At 35.1% G+C, this 20,443-nt stretch overlaps 3 protein-coding genes across 3 annotated transcripts; 1 reads left to right on the top strand and 2 right to left on the bottom strand.

Annotated features, from left to right (window-relative positions):
* Positions 1 to 743: 743 nt before the first annotated feature.
* Positions 744 to 6,194, bottom strand: LOC107558102 (STAM-binding protein-like A). The gene is made up of 10 exons (XM_016241719.1): positions 6,028 to 6,194; positions 5,147 to 5,361; positions 4,247 to 4,322; positions 4,059 to 4,154; positions 3,596 to 3,959; positions 3,367 to 3,491; positions 2,185 to 2,322; positions 1,972 to 2,084; positions 1,777 to 1,876; positions 744 to 1,299 (listed from the first exon to the last, which is right to left on the bottom strand). The coding sequence occupies exons 2-10, from the start codon at positions 5,350 to 5,352 to the stop codon at positions 1,243 to 1,245; spliced, it is 1,275 nt and encodes a 424-aa protein (XP_016097205.1). The 5' UTR covers positions 5,353 to 5,361; positions 6,028 to 6,194; the 3' UTR covers positions 744 to 1,242.
* Positions 6,195 to 6,827: 633 nt separating this feature from the next.
* Positions 6,828 to 11,758, bottom strand: LOC107558079 (RNA/RNP complex-1-interacting phosphatase-like). Its single transcript, XM_016241703.1, has 9 exons — positions 11,675 to 11,758; positions 9,242 to 9,318; positions 9,086 to 9,161; positions 8,873 to 9,004; positions 8,595 to 8,718; positions 7,830 to 7,890; positions 7,668 to 7,714; positions 7,523 to 7,586; positions 6,828 to 6,837 (listed from the first exon to the last, which is right to left on the bottom strand). The coding sequence occupies exons 1-9, from the start codon at positions 11,741 to 11,743 to the stop codon at positions 6,828 to 6,830; spliced, it is 660 nt and encodes a 219-aa protein (XP_016097189.1). The 5' UTR covers positions 11,744 to 11,758.
* A 3,524-nt stretch (positions 11,759 to 15,282) lies between these two features.
* Positions 15,283 to 17,489, top strand: LOC107558111 (caspase-3-like). The gene is made up of 4 exons (XM_016241725.1): positions 15,283 to 15,854; positions 16,041 to 16,204; positions 16,921 to 17,053; positions 17,147 to 17,489. The coding sequence occupies exons 1-4, from the start codon at positions 15,572 to 15,574 to the stop codon at positions 17,467 to 17,469; spliced, it is 903 nt and encodes a 300-aa protein (XP_016097211.1). The 5' UTR covers positions 15,283 to 15,571; the 3' UTR covers positions 17,470 to 17,489.
* Positions 17,490 to 20,443: the final 2,954 nt, after the last annotated feature.

The following is a 20,443-nucleotide window of genomic DNA, read 5'->3' as shown; positions in this document are numbered from 1 at the left end:
GGCCTTAAAAAACAAAAAAAACAATGGTTTTCCCTGTAGTGTCTTGCCTTAACAGATAATATTCAAGTGAAGATATGTTTGCATTTAACTATGTCTTGATAAGATGCAAAGCTTCAGAGTCTCCAAAAATGAAGCTCACGACTACAGAAAATTACATACAAAAAATGCATTAAGTCTAACAACAATTTTAATGTTATGGAAAACAACAGAGAATAGTTTGGCTGATAAAACACGAAAATGTATATGTCTTTGCTCCCTATAATCATCTGCCTTTATGTTAACAGTCTGATACATATTAAAGTAGCTATTAAGAGATTAACAAAATCATGGTCAGGCATAAAGAATCAGCGGTTTCATTGTCATGTGTTAAGCTAAATACAAAAGCCAGTCTGTCTGAAACTGGTTGCAATGGCGTACGAGGATCTTTTAATCAACATAAAGATCTGAAACTTTTCTAGTTTGGAATATCTAATATGGAATGTCAAAAGACAACACACAAAAAAGATGTTCTTAGCATTTTTCACTTCACAAATATCTAAATGTTCTTAAATCAAGACAATTACTTGAGAAAGAAAATTATTTAAGATGAAAAATGTATTTCTGAAAAATGTATCACAATCAAATTAATTTATGCTTGAAGCAAGAAAAAAATCTGTCAATTGGGTATGAAAAATAATCTTGTTTTTCTTTTGAATTACGTTTATTTTTCTATATTTTTCAGGTTTTAAGCATAAACTCCCTTACTTTTGCTATTTTTTGTTAGAAAATGAGACTTAATTAATTTTGTTTCTCAAGTAAATGTTTAGATACTTGTATTGGAAAATCTTTTTTTGCAGTGCACACTGAAATATTTATAGGTGTTCATAGGGGAAGTGTGTAATTTCTGCAACATAATTAGTTAATAATAGAATTACCTGGTTTCAACAAATGGAAGCTCACAGAAGCCATGCATCACTATTTTTCCATTATGCTTTCTTAAGGGCACAACTTTCTTCATTTTCACAAATCCATTCGATGCTGCTAATGCTACAAACTACACACCTCAACTTTAAGCTCCTACTGGACACATTTGGATATTACAGAATTAAACCAATATAGAATGCTAAGATGTGATAATAGAGGCCCAGTGTCTATGTAGCAATGTTCAGCACGGGACCTTTTTGGCCTATTAGGAGCTTCTTGGCAAGTCGCTGTGAGGTCAAGAGCAAAGGCACGTATTTCGCAGCAGCAGCAGTGATGAAATCACCGCAAATCCATCACGTTCACACTTCCGTCAGTGATGGTGATGTGTTGACTAGCCTGAGCACAAGACACAGACGCAAAACCTTCATTATGGTGCACATAAGGTTGAAGGACACAGTAGATCATTCACATGGAGTAAAAGTAGTTCACCCAAAAATGAAAATTTGCTGAAAATGTACTCACCCTCAGGCCATCCAAGATGTAGATCAGTTTGTTTCTTCATTGTAACATTTGGATAAATTTTGCATTATATGTAATGAATGGGTGCCGTCAGAATGAGAGACCAAGCAGCTGATATCAGTTTTTATCAGCTGCTTGGACTCTCATTCTGACGGCACCCATTCACTGCAGAGGATCCATTGGTGAGCAAGTGATGTAATGCTACATTTCTCCAAATCTGTTCTGATGAAGAAACAAACTCATCTACATCTTGGATAGCCAAACAAATTTAATTTGCTGAAAATTTAGGCCATTACTTTATGTACTGAAGTTTAATATTTAGGGTTCTCTAATCACTAATCAGGTATTACTCACAGAGAAGAGGGGCGGCTCCCTTGGATGCGGGTGGAATCCTCTTTGTTTGCAGGAACAGATCTCGTCCATCCCGTAGTCTGTCAGCCGGAAGTAGCCCGTCCTGGAGAACCATGGAGTTATCAGACTGTCATTGTTCCGTTATACCTGTTAACTATCACTCAAACTAAGTAAGACAGCATATAGCTCAAAACATACTCATTGAATTTAGGTGAGCACACAATGGCTATAGACTCTGGAAGCATGATTTGATAAGAGCAATGTGTGTGCAGGTCCACACTGGATAAAAAGGCCGTCTGGGTCGGGTGGGTCTTATAGAAAAAAAAGACACTGATTATTCTCAAGACACATAATTACAGTGATACTATTAAAAAAATGATTAGTCATGTGTCTATACAGAAAACCTCATACATGAATCCAGCCCAGTGTAATGAGATCATTCTGATCCTGGATTAGGAAAAGTTCCTCCTCGTTCTCTGTGTCACAGTAATCTGGTCCTCCACACTGCTTGGGCACGATCACGTGTGTCACTGTGAAGGCGTTCTTCATCTGTGGACCAAGACAAGCAAACTGTTTTGTGATTTACTCATCATAATACAGATTTCCTCAGATATGTTAATAAGGTTGTAATTTGCCCCAATTATATTCAAGAGATATTAAGTGAGATTTATACACAGTACACATCCGTTTTAAACATGTGTGTTCAATAAGATTTTTTTATAATACTTTTATTCAGCAAGAATGCATTAAATTGATCAAAAATTACAGTTGAGACCATTTTAATGTTACAAAGATTTCATTTCAAATAAATGCTTTTCTTTTGAACTTTTTACTCATCAAAGAATCTGGAATTTTTTAACATGGTTTTTACAAAAACATGAGCGCCGATAATAATTTAATATTTCACAATACTACTGTTTTACTTTATTTTTGATCAAACAAATGCAGCCTTAGTGAGCATAAGTGACATTTAAAAAATCTTAACAGCCCCAATTTTATTTTATTGTTTTATTATTAATTTACTTAAATTAACTAAGAAGTTAAAAGTCGTATAACAAATATTACCATTATGCATAAATACACCTTAATTATTTAATATTTATATTACAATAAAGATGTGCTTATAAAGATGTGCTTAAATAATAATATTATAGTAATTTATTGATACATTATGACAATATTTTTTGTATGATCTCTAATTTATGTTGTTCATTAAAAATTATGGTATTACAGTAATGTATTAAAAAATATCCATTTTAATACATAAACAGTTCAGAAGCATTATGTGAATGAGAATTTGGGGGGGTCTGCTTATTGTTATGAAAAAAAAATCTTAATGGCATAAAAATAGGCTTCAATTTCTTCACGCAAAATCTAAATATAATTCTTTATTTTCATAACAATAAAATCTTCGCTGACTGTTATGGGAATAAAAACATATTAATGGCATAAAAATAGTCTTTATTTTCTTCTCCTTTTTCTTTAGATTTTGGCTGAAATACATGTTTTAGTGGGATTTACCGAAATGGATAGCTCAAATAAAAAGACATTATTTTGTTAGTCTGCTTGTGTCTGCAAATGTTTTGCACGTACCAGCTTGCCGCAGAGAATCCCACAGGTCTCCACGGCCCGTGTTGTGTTGGCATCTGCTAGCTTTAAAAACCTCTGGCACAGCTCGGCGGGCACAAAGAGCTGCCGTAAGCCGTTTACCAACGCACCTAATAAAACATATAATCTCAACTTAATGACAGTTTATGACAATAGTAATTTTTGTATCACAAGGTCAGCAATGCATAAGGAAGAGCAAACTGAGAGGCCTCACTGTGTCCTGCACTGACTGGAACACTCGGCTTCAGAGAGCGGTCAAATGCTGGGAGGGGTGAAGTTTGAGAGACATGGTTCGGGGTTCCTCCAGGGGTCGTCGGTGGTGTAAATGAGGCCTGTGGAGGTCCTTGTACATCAGGCACCAGGAGATCTCGGGGAGAGGTGGGTGACTCCGGGACACTGAACCCCTGCATGATGCGCTGGCGCTCCTTCTCCAGCTGCTGTCTGCGGATCATCTCCTCAAAGGCACTGAACTGCTCCTGCTCACGCATACGCTGCTGCTGCTCGGCCTGTCTCTGCCTCTCGGCCTCCAGATCCCGCTGCTTGGCCACTTCTCGAGCCTGGGCCTCATCCTCCGCTTGCTGCCAGGAGTCACACACCCATCAATAAACACGTACACCATTACTTAGATTAGTTTGTAGGTAGCACTTAAGAAAAATCTGCCCCTAAATGTAACCCACCTTTTGAACAAAATATTCGGCATGTTCTTTTTCGTACTGCTTGAGAAGCAGCTTTTTCAGTTCCTCAGCTTTCGGAAAAGCAACTTCCTTTAATTTCTAGCATGGAAAATAAGGGATATTCGTTAGCTTGAGAAATTCATCATGAAGCTTTTAACATCTTAACTTTCCCCAAATCACATCGATCTTACCCTCATCGTTTCTTTCTTCTCAGGAATATTGGCTGTTTTATATTCACGATGTCTAGGAAGTTTTTCAATGAACAACCTAAAAGGAAGTAAAACACAGGACCATTATTTATTATTTTCAAAATATTGTTTTTTAAAATAATATAATTTTTTAATAAATCTTTATTATTTATATAATATATTACAATATGTAATATTAATCCATTAACTTATTTCAATTTTTATTAATAATATTTTTTATATATTTAGTTTTGATATTTAATAAATGTTTATGTCTAGTACATTAAGAAATGTAATTTGAGTAAATAACAAAATCACACAAATCATGGTTTTAAAATGTTAGGAAGTTTTAAATGTCACGTTTTTCAATAAATGGAAGCAAAAGAAGAATATTATGTAAAACTATTTTTAGAATTAAAAAGATAATATTTTTTATGAATATATACGTATATTCATAACAATAAAATATCTATTTAATTTTGATGTGTATTTAATGTTTATTTCTAATATATGAAGAAATGTGTTTCCAGTAAATAGCAAAATCGCTCAAATCTGAGTTTTAAACTATTTACACATCCTAATTTTTTTTTAAATAGGGTTTCAAAAATTGCAAATCTCATAAAATAAATAGAACATAAAACAGCTCAGCTTATACAACACTTAGTTTGACCTCCTGACACTGATGATCAACATTTTATGAAGGTTAAGCACCTCTTTTCACTTATCGATACCTGAAAAAGAAAAAAATATTGACTTCAAGAGTTTCAGGACCTAATTTGTACCGTACTACTGGAAATCACCTTTTACATTAGGAGAGAGAACAGTAGAATGAATCTGATATGTGCAATCAATAACCGACCTGCCAGGCATTTGGCACTTTCAGCCTGTTCTTGCTGTACTTACGTGATGTACTTATTGTAAAGAATGAACGCATGCTCGACATTCCCCTCCTCTGCATAGATGCTGGCCATTCGGATGATTTCCATCCCTGATCGGAAGTACCGGCGCGGCGGCACATCCTCACTGACGTCCACAGAGCTGCCCAGCTTGGTGAGAGCACGGACCCTCTCCTCAGACGGCAGACTGGAGTCGCTGTGCTCAGACATCATGCCTCCTGCCTGCAGATCAATAACACACATTCAACATACTGCACTGAGTTTACACTGTTTGTACGCTGACTAATAAAGCTCCTACTTTGGGTGGAGTTACTTCTATGTAAGGTAATGAAGTTTACACTATAAAAAAGGGTTTTCAAAAAGCATTTGGACACTTTAAAATGTCTGAAAATCATTGCATTAGACATCAAAATATGAAATCAAGTGTTAGTGTAAATGCTAATAAATGGTGTTATTGTTTCATAAAAAATAAATCAAACAAATGCCAACTGGTTTGATTTTGTTTTCCAATTCATTGACTTTTATACACTGCTAAAATGCCCAAATACTTTATTTTGGGGCCTCCTCTGTATATAATTATTATATATGCATACAGTTCTACATTAATATGTATTATATGTAAATAAGCTGTCGAGACTTCACGATGCTTGACTTTAAACTTTAACTTTGATTTCACTTTAAATGAGTCTGGAGGCACCCACTATTGACAGGTACATTAATATGTATTATATGTAAATTAAGCTGTCGACACTTCACGATGCTTGACTTTAAACTTTAACTTTGATTTCACTTTAAATGAGTCTGGAGGCACCCACTATTGACAGGCCAACCAGCAACAAACAATGATAGCAAGATAAGCCTCGCATGAAGGTAAAATAACTTCCCTACCTGCTTTCACCGCACTCCTTTACGCTTTCAAAGACGCTTTGATGTATTTATCTCATATATTTTCCTCATATTTAGACATTGTGAAAACAAAGCTCGGTGTGTTCACATTAACTGTAATACATAACACTTCCGGCATCGTATGGAAAGACCCCGCCCACTTCAGTCAGCTGACGGTGAAGTCATGCCACAGATTGACCAATCGCGAAGCACTTTTAAGCATTTTTTCAGAGCTTCGCGCTTCTCTCGCTATGATGCTTGTGTTTTCCGTCAGGATGCTGAAACAAATCGAATTTATGTACCGTTACAGTAATATATTAATGCTGTTGTTTTTAATTATGTTTTTACACAGTAAGACATTGTTTTATATTCTTTTAAATCAACATTTTTATATTTATTTAATGGTTATTTCCAGTGTATCATTGTACGTTTTTAATGTCAATCAGGGGCGGTTCTAGGGTGAGTAGATACCGGGGCGTAGCCCTGAGACATCCATATATTAGTTACACTGGCTAAGTGGCATTATTATTATTTATTTATTTTTTTTTAAGCCAAGTATAGGCCTAATTAAACATGCTGGGTTCTACATTTGTTTAAAAAAAAAAAATTTGCATTTTAAATCGCAAATTGCAATTTTAACCTGAAAAATTACAATTAGATTATTTTCCCCAAATCGTGTGGCCCTACATAATATTTATTTCTTTTTTATTGAATTGTTGCCCTGACACAAAGAAAAGTCTGCCACAGACCATGCATGCATGCTAACCAAACTGTTCATATAATCGCTCTAAATGTGTGTGTGTTCATGGAAGCCTGCAGATAATTCCATGATTAAATAGCTATATTTTTTGCTTCAAAGTGACAATGCTCAGTAACAAATAACAATCAGTATTATAGCGGTAAGTTATACAGTAGGTTACAGATACCTGAAGCAGCTGCTGCACGTTTTTTATCATTGGCTACTTCATAATACCTTGTCTTCTAAAATCACAAAAAAGGTTGCATAATTACAAGCGATTGAGCAGATAAACCTTTTATTATGCTGATCTCAACCTGGGTTCTCTCGGATCACTGAGAACATCTGATCAGTAGACTTGTAGCCTAAATAACAGACCTTACATCAGCCAGAATATTTTAAATGATAAAAAAACAAGAAATACAAAATGTGTAAAATATAAGGAGATAATAAAACAACTGTAATTGCACTTGCAAAGGTGTTTAATATTTCACTTCATTTAAAACTAAAGGCATGTTAGATTAGCAGCAGTTATAGATTATGTGTATGCATTACATTTGCTGGATAAAATGACCTAATAACAGATAACCATCACAAAACGTTGTAATGGTTAGAGGCCTAATGGTTAGAGAGTTGGACTCATAACCCAAAGGTTGTGGGTTCGAGTCTCGTACCGGCAGGGATTGTAGGTGGGGGGGACTGAATGTACAGCGCTCTCTTCCACCTTCAATACCACGACTGAGGTGCCCTTGAGCAAGGCACCCCGTCCTCAGGTCATCAAGATAGTTCTGCCTCTCAATTGAATATCCCCTTGATTCATTGAATACTTGGAAGAAATCAGAGCATTCAAATAAAAATACCTAAAAGCATGCAAATACACACAGTGAGTACAAATGAGTATACTTACAATTAATCGCTTTTTGCGGGTTCATCCCTTCAACATCTATTAGGTATCTATGACACAATATTTAACAGTGACAACAACTGCTGGATGCACTAGCTCATCTAAAGACAAATTTAATGGATCACGAATATGGAAAACAAGCAAAAAGAAAGTAATTTTACTCACCGACATATTAAATAGCCGGTGCGATTCAAACCATGCGTGCAATGAACACCAATCAGCTTATCTGTTTAAAAAAAGTCAGTATTTTTTGTTAAACAAACGTCGGCTGAACTCAACATGAAACAATGTTTGCAACCTAATTTACTTCTGTAATGACATATTTCTCAGTGAAATAGGATATTAAACATTAGGGTGGGATATTTAAAAAAAAAAAAAAGTTTTTGCATTTTGATGAGCATTATTTCTCTTTGAAATAACATGCATTGATGAATTGTTCACTATAAAGCCAGGAACATGTACACTACTGTTTAAAAGTTTGCGGTCAAAAAGAAATGAATAATTGTATCCACCAAGGATGTATTAAATTAATCAAAAGTGACATTTATAATGTTACAAAAGATTTCTATTTCTTATAAATGCTGTTCTTTTGAATTTTCTATTCATCAAGGAATCCCGAAATCTATAAAAATATGAAGCAGCACAACTGTTTTCAACATTAATAATAATAATAATAAATGTTTCATGAGCAGCAAATCAGCATATTAGAATGATTTCTGAAGGCTCAAAATTCAGCTTTGCATTACAGGAATATTAAATATATTCAAATAGAGAACCGTTATTTTACAGACTGTTTTACTGAATCAAATAAATGCAGCCTTGGTAAGCTTAAAAGACTTCTATCAGGAATATTAATCAAATCTTACCAAACGGTAGGGAATTAAGAAAGCCATTTTTGATTTCACATTGATTTAATCAACTAAAACTCACCATTGTTTTCATTGTCATGCAGAAAATGTCTGACGGCCTTCTTGAAGCTGAGAATCGTGGCATCGTTTGGCACTTCATGCCCTGCTGTGAAGATCTTCAGGTGGTACAATGTGTTCGGCAAATCCTGACACAATCACACATTCAGAGAAAATCAGTCCATCAACGTCCCTCAACCCTGACAAAAACTCAAGCTCCAACCTAGTCAAGCAAGGAGGAGATGTCTACACTTTCATGAGGAAAAAATATGATTAGCTATTTGTTTAGGCTTTAATACCTACCTCTACTTTGTAGTAGCGAGTTGTGTAGGTCAGATCAATGATGAGACCCAGTTGTTGTCCTTCCTTCTCTAAAATACGCACAAGATCAAGCGGTCCAAAGGCTTCTGATTGTGTTAAATGATATCTGAAAGACTTGAAAAAAAAGCACTGGAATTAAATCTAAGCTCATATGCACGTTTCAAACAGGTGGAGGATTTGTGAATGTCTTCAAACCTGTTTTAAGGGAACTTTAAAAGCGATGAAGCGAGTTCCAGGGATCCGCTTACCCACTGCTGTATAGTCTGTCCATCTAAAGGAGACACAAACAATCCTTAAAGCTTTACTTCAGTTAATGAACCTTATAAAATAAGTACAATTATAAAAACTAACCTGTCAGGAATGGCATTTTTCTTCTTGGGAGGCATGTCTTCACAGCAGCTCTGCTTTGGCCTTTGTAATGCCATACACTTTTGCAAAACACAGATATGTTCGATTTCATCCCATACATGACTGACACTACTGTAAGCAGAATTCGTACAGCTTTAATGAACACCAAAAACATCAACTATTTATGAATGAGTTTCATTACGTGTCAGATATGAGTTACATCAACCAGAATCAGACACTGGTTTCACTTTCAGTCATTACCAGAGCTAACTTCATTTGACATTCAGTCTTTGTAAGCGTGTTCAAGCCTCGTATTCCGTCACGACAGATATTATAATGAAAAACAATAAAGAATGACACATTTTACTGAAAAGTAAACCAATACCTCTGTGAGATTCTCCCACTTCCACGTTATCGACACAGTCGAGTGGGCGACTCCTCGGACGTAATTCATCTGCTCGGGAACTGCGCGCTCTGCTGCCGCTGCTGCCGCCCTCAGGCCGGGAGGGAAAACTGCAACCCGAACACAACTGGACTGAATTAAGGGTGGCACTTCCGGTTTGGGGAACTTCGATTCCTAGAACATAGACTTATTATGTCTATGTTCTATTAAAAAAAGACTGAAACGAATTATTTCATATCATAAGGTTGGCCCACAGATAAAGCTTATCCGTCTGTTTGACTGAATGAGCTGTCGATTTTCCTTCATGTTTTATGTCATGAACGTCGTGAATAAATTGACGCTTGGTATTTTAACGTGACATACTATAACATCTATGTATAATATCTATATATCTAACTTTGTAATGCCATACACTTTTGCAAAACACAGATATGTTTGATTTCATCCCATACATGACTGACACTACTGTAAGCAGAATTCGTACAGCTTTAATGAACACCAAAAACATCAACTATTTATGAATGAGTTTCATTACGTGTCAGATATGAGAGTTACATCAACCAGAATCAGACACTGGTTTCACTTTCAGTCATTACCAGAGCTAACTTCATTTGACATTCAGTCTTTGTAAGCGTGTTCAAGCCTCGTATTCCGTCACGACAGATATTATAATGAAAAACAATAAAGAATGACACATTTTACTGAAAAGTAAACCAATACCTCTGTGAGATTCTCCCACTTCCGTTATCGACACAGTCGAGTGGGCAACTCCTCGGACGTAATTCATCTGCTCGGGAACTGCGCGCTCTGCTGCCGCTGCTGCCGCCCTCAGGCCGGGAGGGAAAACTGCAACCCGACCACAACTGGACTGAATTAAGGGTGGCACTTCCGGTTTGGGGAACTTCGATTCCTAGAACATAGACTTATTATGTCTATGTTCTATTAAAAAAAGACTGAAACGAATTATTTCATATCATAAGGTTGGCCCACAGATAAAGCTTATCCGTCTGTTTGACTGAATGAGCTGTCGATTTTCCTTCACGTTTTATGTCATGAACGTCGTGAATAAATTGACGCTTGGTATTTTAACGTGACATACTATAACATCTATGTATAATATCTATATATCTAAGCTCTTTTCAGTCGCTGCATTCTTTTTCCCCTTTGCATTCCGCTGTAATAGTATGGAAAACAAATGAACTAATAGTATGTTAACCAGTGTTAGGCCTGTTACTCCAAAAATGTAATTTATTACTCGTTAGTTTCTCCTTTCAAAATTAATATTATTACTTTACTTATTACTATCTGGCAATAGAAATGTGTTACACTACTGGTTACATTACTTTTCCTTCAAGCCCCGCAGAAGTTGTAATTGTGTACCTTCCCCATAAAATTCTTCTAAAATGTTACTAACAGTATATTTCTGCCTCATCATTTGTCCAAAATCTACATTGGATCGCAGTCAGAAGTTTTTACAAATACTCAATGGTGATTGATAGTGACTTTTAAGTAAAAGTGTTGCATTAATTGTCATGTGTATAGCTTGAAACTAATTGTTGCTATCTGTTACCCAAATATGATTATATTTCATGAGCCTATTTTCTCAAAAGAAATCACATAAGTTCATAAGATTTTTAATTATAGTAATATCATTTATATTGGGATCAGAGGGATGTGGGTGGGCAAGCCATGTAATGGTACAGTAAAGTAATGCCACAACTTACACATCTGTGTTCAGATGACCTTCTCTCCTGACAAAATCAGTGTAATGGCAATATTTCCATCCGCTCAATGTAAGCTTTTCCATATTCCAAGCTTTCCTGATGCACTGGTGACTTCATGTGCCTGTGCAAGTCATGAAGATTATGAAAATAAATCTAGGAATTGTTGGATTTCAAATCAGTAGGGGTTGAGGCATCAAAAGTAACTAGCTGTTTTATGGACGGTAACTGTAATATTATTACTGAACTCTTATTAGTAGTTACTGAAAAACAATAAAGAATGACACATTTTACTGAAAAGTAAACCAATACCTCTGTGAGATTCTCCCACTTCCACGTTATCGACACAGTCGAGTGGGCGACTCCTCGGACGTAATTCATCTGCTCGGGAACTGCGCGCTCTGCTGCCGCTGCTGCCGCCCTCAGGCCGGGAGGGAAAACTGCAACCCGACCACAACTGGACTGAATTAAGGGTGGCACTTCCGGTTTGGGGAACTTCGATTCCTAGAACATAGACTTATTATGTCTATGTTCTATTAAAAAAAGACTGAAACGAATTATTTCATATCATAAGGTTGGCCCACAGATAAAGCTTATCCGTCTGTTTGACTGAATGAGCTGTCGATTTTCCTTCATGTTTTATGTCATGAACGTCGTGAATAAATTGACGCTTGGTATTTTAACGTGACATACTATAACATCTATGTATAATATCTATATATCTAAGCTCTTTTCAGTCGCTGCATTCTTTTGCCCCTTTGCATTCCGCTGTAATAGTATGGAAAACAAATGAACTAATAGTATGTTAACCAGTGTTAGGCCTGTTACTCCAAAAATGTAATTTATTACTCGTTAGTTTCTCCTTTCAAAATTAATATTATTACTTTACTTATTACTATCTGGCAATAGAAATGTGTTACACTACTGGTTACATTACTTTTCCTTCAAGCCCCGCAGAAGTTGTAATTGTGTACCTTCCCCATAAAATTCTTCTAAAATGTTACTAACAGTATATTTCTGCCTCATCATTTGTCCAAAATCTACATTGGATCGCAGTCAGAAGTTTTTACAAATACTCAATGGTGATTGATAGTGACTTTTAAGTAAAAGTGTTGCATTAATTGTCATGTGTATAGCTTGAAACTAATTGTTGCTATCTGTTACCCAAATATGATTATATTTCATGAGCCTATTTTCTCAAAAGAAATCACATAAGTTCATAAGATTTTTAATTATAGTAATATCATTTATATTGGGATCAGAGGGATGTGGGTGGGCAAGCCATGTAATGGTACAGTAAAGTAATGCCACAACTTACACATCTGTGTTCAGATGACCTTCTCTCCTGACAAAATCAGTGTAATGGCAATATTTCCATCCGCTCAATGTAAGCTTTTCCATATTCCAAGCTTTCCTGATGCACTGGTGACTTCATGTGCCTGTGCAAGTCATGAAGATTATGAAAATAAATCTAGGAATTGTTGGATTTCAAATCAGTAGGGGTTGAGGCATCAAAAGTAACTAGCTGTTTTATGGACGGTAACTGTAATATTATTACTGAACTCTTATTAGTAGTTACACTACTAGTTACTGCAAAAAGTAATATTATTACAGTAACTAGTTACAGCCCAACACTGATGGTAACAAATTAACTATGGTTTTGCTACACTAACCATAACCATGGTATTTTAGTTAAACTGTTGTTATACAAATTGTAATCAATATGCAAAAAAATTTTAAAATAATAATGGTTACTTCACTTTTATTATAATAAAGCCATTGTTATTTTCGAAAGGGAAGTTACTGTTATGTGCACACTTGACTACACATTCAAATATAGGCTATCACAAATTCATTGATAATGGTCCTTAATGATCCTTGAGGCTTTGCTTTGAGTGTTTTGCCAGATTATTTTGCATACACTGTAAAAAAATTACCATGAATTTAACTGTAAAAGACTGTAAAAATGCTACAGTAAAAACCTGTTAAATGGTTAACCGTAAATTCCCCTACTATATACGGTGAAAAACTGTATTGGACATTACATGTATTGGACATTAATTTTACGATAGTATACCGTTTTTGGAAGTGAAAAAAGGAATTGATGTTTTTTTCGTTGAAATAACTGTTTCTTCTTAGTTTTTTCTAATTAGTTTTGTATATTAGGGTTGTGTGTTACACCTAATGTACAAAACAGATTTCAGTACTTCAATAGGTTGTTATATTAACATCATATCAGTTTATGAAATTACGGTATTTAACTGTAAATTTAAGTTAAAACCATAAATCCTAAAACGTTGCTACCATATTTTTTACGGTAAAATTCCGGCAACCACAGCTGCCGTTTTTTTACCGTAAATTTTACGGAATTTTTTTTACAGTGTACATTTCACTCACGTGATATGAAAATAACAAACACGATAAACATGGTAGATGAATGAAGTCGATTTTTGTAACAAAACACAAATATAAGTGGGATTTCTGATAAATTATACATAACACTTAATTCTGTAGGGATTTTTGGTCTTGAATGACACAAGAATTGATAGCATTCATTGTAACAAAAGATCATTTATTTCTTGATGTACAAGTTCAAAGTATTGCCATCAATATACACTAAATATTTTAACCATACTTTCTTCTTTATGTGTGCGTGTGTAAATCTGTTTTTAGTCGTAACTAAATTTACTTTCACACGTTTATGAGAGCAAACATGAATAAAGATGGAGTAATTGCCTCTGAACATTATTTTGAGTAACTTAATAAAGACGAGTAAATGAAGTATTTGAATACTATCTATGGTAGAAGAATCAAGAATTAAACTCGTGCAGGAAACACTTGGGTGTTACTTAGGTAGACAGACATATAAGTACAGACATTCTTTTAAAAAAAGTGCAATCGGAATATTTCTCTGGAGCTATGATTCCACCTTTGAACTTGTGACTACCATAAATACTAATTTAATTTTCTGACTTTGGTTGATTTCAAACAGTTTGATACTTTTATTCATTATAATATCTGTTGGCCAAAACAATGCTTTGTTATTTTAGTATGTTAATTTTTGATAAATTTAGAGCATTATTTAGAGCAACTTTAAAGCTAAATGAACCCTGACAGTGGGAATTATATTCTTATATACCAGGAAAGATTTGGGTAGACAGATAGATAAGAGTGAGGAAGTCTGAGACCAGGGGAATACAGTGTGAAATTTTGTCAAAAGGAAAATTGCTCTGAAAATATGCATGCCACCAAACCACACGTATCCAGTATATTCTAACTGCGAACTCCATTATGTCTTTCAATTGAACTGAATATAATATTAAAAATAATTTAAAACAAATTTATTTATGCTCAATTAAAATAAAAATGAGACCGGCACTAGTCGTCAGACACAAGGGCTGTAACTATAAGCTTTCAAGTCAGAAGTGATTTTGACACAAATATTACATTTTTGTAATATCGGTTCCAGTTTTTCAGTCACACTTAACTTGGCTAAACTGTCACTTGAGTTTTATATGTAGTAACTGCATACTCCAAGTTTGTCAAAAACAAAAGAACATAAAAGTGCTTCAGAAGTTTTTTTAAATTTGTCGAAAACCCACATAATTGACTATTTAACGCAAGTTCCCATTGTGACAATTTACCACATAAAATGTTGCAACTTAGTTTGGTCAATATGTTAAAATAACTCAATAGCCTGTTTCTTGCCAAGATGTTACACAAAACAAATTGGCGTAGGATTTACGAAACAAAGTTCACCTAGAAATTGCTAGTCATTTTCACAAACAACTACAAAAGAAAAGGCATCTAACATTGAATTAAACAAAGTTTTTAAGCAGAAAGACTGAAATTGTATTTTCTCGTAAAACAGACTCCAATAATCTTTATTTTCTTTGAAAACTCATTTTTTTACAGCGTGATAAACAGAGATTAATAATAAAAAAAAAAAATAATCATCATAATAGTAAACATTAACTGGATCTTCCCAACAGTTTCTATTATTGATTTCAATTGAAATTCAAGAGTAAATAGCTAACAAGCACCTGAAAGGTTTATTCCCTTTTAGGTTAGCAGACATTGAAGTTATTTGAGTTGTATAATCACAAAGGTGATGACACAAAGGTATTGCCTAAGAGCGACATTCTCTATAAATGGCAAGTAACTTAGGGCTGGACTAGTATATATGCAGGCAGACGCCTTAACAAACTCATGCAGCTTATTCAGATACATTTCGATTACATTGAAATTCAGAGTTTGACAGAAGAGAAAATCATGTCTTTTTGTAAATTTCCTTTCACAGCTGACAAGAGAATGAAGTACAGGGCGTTGATAGTGTCTGTGGAGAACTTCTATTCAGGTGCAGATCTGAACAAGAGGAACGGTGTGAAGAGAGACTCTAGAAGACTTCACAAAATCCTCACCAAGCTCGGCTTCTCTGTGGACATCAGAATGGACATTGACGCTAATGAGATCTGTGAAGCATTTAAAGCAGGTAATGTGAGCACATCTTGATGAGATGAGACCATGAGTTTGCATGGAAGAGATTTTGCCATTATGCAAAACTGCAGACAGTTATGACTGCAGATAATCACAATAGCCTAAATTTTAATAGTAATGACAGAAATGAAACTTGTGCAGCGCATTCAGAATACTCACTAACACTGTCCTTCATCCTCAGAGAGCAAGAAGACGGTCAAAGACTGTTTTGTGGGCGTCATATCCAGTCACGGTGAGGAGGGTGTTGTGTTTGGCGCTGATGGACGTGCTGTGAAACTGGCAGAGATCTACAGTTACTTTGGAGGCCCGTCAATGGCAGACAAGAGCAAACTCTTCCTCATCCAGGTACATAAAAAAAAAAAAACATAGTCACAGTTTTTATAACATTCCGAATTTAAATTCCTTTGACTTTCTGGCACTATTCAGTCATTTTAAACCGAAAAATTTTATGTTTTGAAGTTTTTACATCGCTTTATTCATTGGTCATTGGAATGGTACGAAACTATGTGAATACCAGTGTTATTTTACTATCATTGAGATATTATTATAGTTTTCATTAATATTTTGAATCAGTTTTTATATTTTTAGTCATTTAAATTTTTTTATTTAAAAATTGGTAATAAAAAAAAATCAGTAATAGAAATATATTTTTTTAGTAATTTTGTTTATTTTTCTTTTTGTTATTTGAGTACATCAAGTCAAGCTAAATTAAAATGACAAGTGCTGCATTAGCAATTTTATTTCAGTTAACTTTTAATTTATTTCAAGTAAATAAAATAAGTTGTAGTTTCAGCTACAATAACCCTGGAGAACCAACAAAAAATTGTGGACATGATTTGAAAAGTCTAAAAAGCAAAAAAGGTCTCTTGGGCTTGTCATGGTCAAAAATGACCACCATAGGAAATGAATGAGAAATACGAAAATATAGAGCTTTTTTGTGTGTGTGGGATTTCTCCCACAGCTGTTAAAAATGTATTGAATGTCTACTCACCAAATAAATACAAACGTTGAGTTTAAATTTGTTACAGATTTGAACAGAATGCTAACCTTCTGGCGTTCAGGCTTGTCGAGGGCATGAGTTGGATGGAGGTGCGGAGGTGGAGGCAGATTCTTCATTCTCAGAGGAAGACGACGGCATGTCTGAGCTCTTTTCCATTCCTATTGACACAGCAGTCATGTACGCCACATCTCCAGGTGTGACTTATTAACTCCAAAACATTGTTTGCATAGTTTGTAAAGTCACAAACACTTCAGTTCCTCGCTCACGTACGTTCATTCGTGTTCTAGGTTACGCTGCATTCATGCATCCTCTGGGCTCGGTGTTGATTCAAACCCTCTGTGATTTGCTAGAAAAGGAAGGAGGTCCAGAGCTGGAGATCACAAGACTTCTGACTCGACTAAACTACCAGGTGGCCTACAACTTTGAATCCAGAGGGAAAGTGTTGGGCGGCAAAAAGCAGATGCCATGTTTTGTGACCCGCTTTACCAGAGAGGTTTTCCCATTCATGGACAGTCAGACGGCAGCAGCAGCAGAAGATTTGAGCTTGACCTTTGCAGCAACGCAGCTTATCGATGAACCCAGAAGGTCACGGAAGAGCTCCATCAGCTGAAGATCGCAGAACAGAGACTGACTGCAAAGAACATGTGGAAATGTTAGATATCATATCATCTCATTTGATGAGATAACATATAATCACGTAAAGTTGCATCGGTAATAGGAAGTAAGGTGCTGGGAAACGTGCAAGATGTGACTTGATTTATAATGCTGTGTTTGCTACTTCCTTGTATTTATTTTCCTAAAGTAAAACAGTCATATTCTGTTTTATTTGACCGTGTATTGAAAAAAATGAAATATTAAAAAATATATTTATATATAAATCTTAAAGTGTTTATCTGTATTATACTGTATGTGATATTCAAATAAAACCTAAACTGAACTCGAAAGCTCAATGTCTTACTAAATTCAAAAATCAATTAGTGTTGCAAAGGCATTTTAATGAAACACCATTTCTGGGAAACACTTGTGTTATGATAATCCCGATCCTGTGCTGACTGTATGCCAAACTAGTTTCTGTGACTCAGATTACGACATATTCATACTTTGCCCTTGCTATATTTACTGTACTTGTAAGTGTGAAGTGTTTGTTAAACACTCTGTACTTTTGCAGTTGACAGCCAATCCAGACATGCAGGATTTCAACATGGCCTGTTGGTCACAAACACTAATGTCAGGTTTCATTTAGCTGTCTATACAGTGATGACTATTATTTGTGCTTATGAGATGTTCGGTATGCTAACTGCATGGCTTAAACTAGTGTTTAGTCATTCGTTGCACTCAGGTGCTCTTTTATAAATTAATAATGACTGCAAAAGGAGTTTGAACATTTTGGCTCCCAATGATGAGACATAGAAGTCATTGAAAATAATGTTAGATATCATATCATCTCATTTGATGAGATAACATATAATCACGTAAAGTTGCATCGGTAATAGGAAGTAAGGTGCTGGGAAACGTGCAAGATGTGACTTGATTTATAATGCTGTGTTTGCTACTTCCTTGTATTTATTTTCCTAAAGTAAAACAGTCATATTCTGTTTTATTTGACCGTGTATTGAAAAAAATGAAATATTAAAAAATATATTTATATATAAATCTTAAAGTGTTTATCTGTATTATACTGTATGTGATATTCAAATAAAACCTAAACTGAACTCGAAAGCTCAATGTCTTACTAAATTCAAAAATCAATTAGTGTTGCAAAGGCATTTTAATGAAACACCATTTCTGGGAAACACTTGTGTTATGATAATCCCGATCCTGTGCTGACTGTATGCCAAACTAGTTTCTGTGACTCAGATTACGACATATTCATACTTTGCCCTTGCTATATTTACTGTACTTGTAAGTGTGAAGTGTTTGTTAAACACTCTGTACTTTTGCAGTTGACAGCCAATCCAGACATGCAGGATTTCAACATGGCCTGTTGGTCACAAACACTAATGTCAGGTTTCATTTAGCTGTCTATACAGTGATGACTATTATTTGTGCTTATGAGATGTTCGGTATGCTAACTGCATGGCTTAAACTAGTGTTTAGTCATTCGTTGCACTCAGGTGCTCTTTTATAAATTAATAATGACTGCAAAAGGAGTTTGAACATTTTGGCTCCCAATGATGAGACATAGAAGTCATTGAAAATATTACAGTAACCCGAACTGGTGAAAATAAGAATGAAAATGAGATACAAAAAGAAAAGTAAAGAAGCATTAAACCATGTCTGGTATGCGAATAACACAAACTGATATAGAGTAAAGTATCTGGTGATTCTCAACCTACCGGAACTACTAGAATGACGCTGCAATACTTATCTGTGAGCATGAGAGACGTGCATCGTTTTACAGAACTGAAGTACTTCTTGACGTGAAGGATCAGAACACACTGTACAGAGAGTACTTTATCATGAACGGCAGACATCAGTACTAACAAGCCATCTGCATGAAGTCTACTTACAGTTTTACATTCATAAAGTATAAGCAGGTACTGATAAACATCTAAAGGCCCAAACAGTTCAGCTGATATGAAAAACAAGATTTGTTGTGTCATAAAATGAATACTTTTTTGTGATAGCTTAAATAATGTGGTGAGAAAAATTGCTATAAATTAGTCTATAAATTAAATATTTATTATTATTTTTATGATTATGACTAAAATAATGCCTACCCTGAAAAAATATTATTATTATTATTAATAAATTGACACTGACAGTATTATTTAAAGTCATAAAGAGACCATAAAGTCATCCTCCACCAGGAGGTGCGTGTGAGAAACATTGAAATTTCATTTCTCTATTTTTTCTATTTTTTTTAACTATAAATATTTAAATCTGTTGATGACAAGAAGGGGCTCCTTACAAACAAGTGGAAAGTCCACACTTTATAAAAAATATTTCAAATAGCCAAATCCAACGTAACACATATGTGACAACACCATGTTCTTCTTCAGCAGCGGTCTAAACAATCAATTACATGTTGAAAACTGATTTACAATTTGAAAACTGGCACTGAGAAACTTGAAAAGCTATTGATACAACCTAAACACACAAAATAAGAAAAGCACGTCATCTTTCTTTGTGCTAATTATCACTGTGTCCTTTAGCCTTCCCTGTCCTACAGCAGCTGAAGTACAGAACTTCTGTGGGAAGAACAGGATTGCAGAAATCATTTGAAGCTGACACAATGTTGAGCTGTAAATCATGCTGTCTGTCTACTGTGTACATACATATCCACCCTTCCTCGGAACAAATAAAGGTGTGCGATCTCACCCTAAAAGCTTTTGGAAAAACGAATATAGGCCTATGTTAAAACTAATACACACACACACACACACACACACACACATATATATATATATATATATTCTGATTTGTCAGGGAACTGCTGGTGTTGTGTAGATCAGACTGAGGACACAGAAAATGCTGGGAGGAAACTCCATATATGCAATAAGACGTGACGAGGCTCATAAAAGCTGGACTCACCTGTTATATGACGTTCAGACAGACTCATAAAGTAGGCTCTCCTCATTCAC

Source organism: Sinocyclocheilus grahami, unplaced genomic scaffold (genome assembly GCF_001515645.1).
Source record: "Sinocyclocheilus grahami isolate Dianchi unplaced genomic scaffold, SAMN03320097.WGS_v1.1 scaffold632.1, whole genome shotgun sequence".
Taxonomy (NCBI): domain Eukaryota; kingdom Metazoa; phylum Chordata; class Actinopteri; order Cypriniformes; family Cyprinidae; genus Sinocyclocheilus; species Sinocyclocheilus grahami.
The sequence above is the reverse complement of the archived record's forward strand: the minus strand, read 5'-3'. Positions and strand labels throughout refer to the sequence as shown.

Excerpts from the sequence above, each read along its gene's own strand:
- LOC107558102 (XM_016241719.1), bottom strand. The coding sequence starts at position 5,352 with ATGATGTCTGAGCACAGCGACTCCAGTCTGCCGTCTGAGGAGAGGGTC. Across the intron at positions 3,960-4,058 it reads CCGAATATTTTGTTCAAAAG|CAAGCGGAGGATGAGGCCCA; the intron begins GTGGGTTACATT and ends GACTCCTGGCAG. Across the intron at positions 2,323-3,366 it reads GGATTCTCTGCGGCAAGCTG|ATGAAGAACGCCTTCACAGT; the intron begins GTACGTGCAAAA and ends CTTGGTCCACAG.
- LOC107558079 (XM_016241703.1), bottom strand. The coding sequence starts at position 11,743 with ATGAATTACGTCCGAGGAGTCGCCCACTCGACTGTGTCGATAACGTGG. Across the intron at positions 9,005-9,085 it reads TTAAAGTTCCCTTAAAACAG|TCTTTCAGATATCATTTAAC; the intron begins GTTTGAAGACAT and ends TTTTTTTTCAAG. Across the intron at positions 8,719-8,872 it reads CTCGCTACTACAAAGTAGAG|GATTTGCCGAACACATTGTA; the intron begins GTAGGTATTAAA and ends TGATTGTGTCAG.
- LOC107558111 (XM_016241725.1), top strand. The coding sequence starts at position 15,572 with ATGCAGCTTATTCAGATACATTTCGATTACATTGAAATTCAGAGTTTG. Across the intron at positions 16,205-16,920 it reads GCAAACTCTTCCTCATCCAG|GCTTGTCGAGGGCATGAGTT; the intron begins GTACATAAAAAA and ends TCTGGCGTTCAG. Across the intron at positions 17,054-17,146 it reads CATGTACGCCACATCTCCAG|GTTACGCTGCATTCATGCAT; the intron begins GTGTGACTTATT and ends TTCGTGTTCTAG.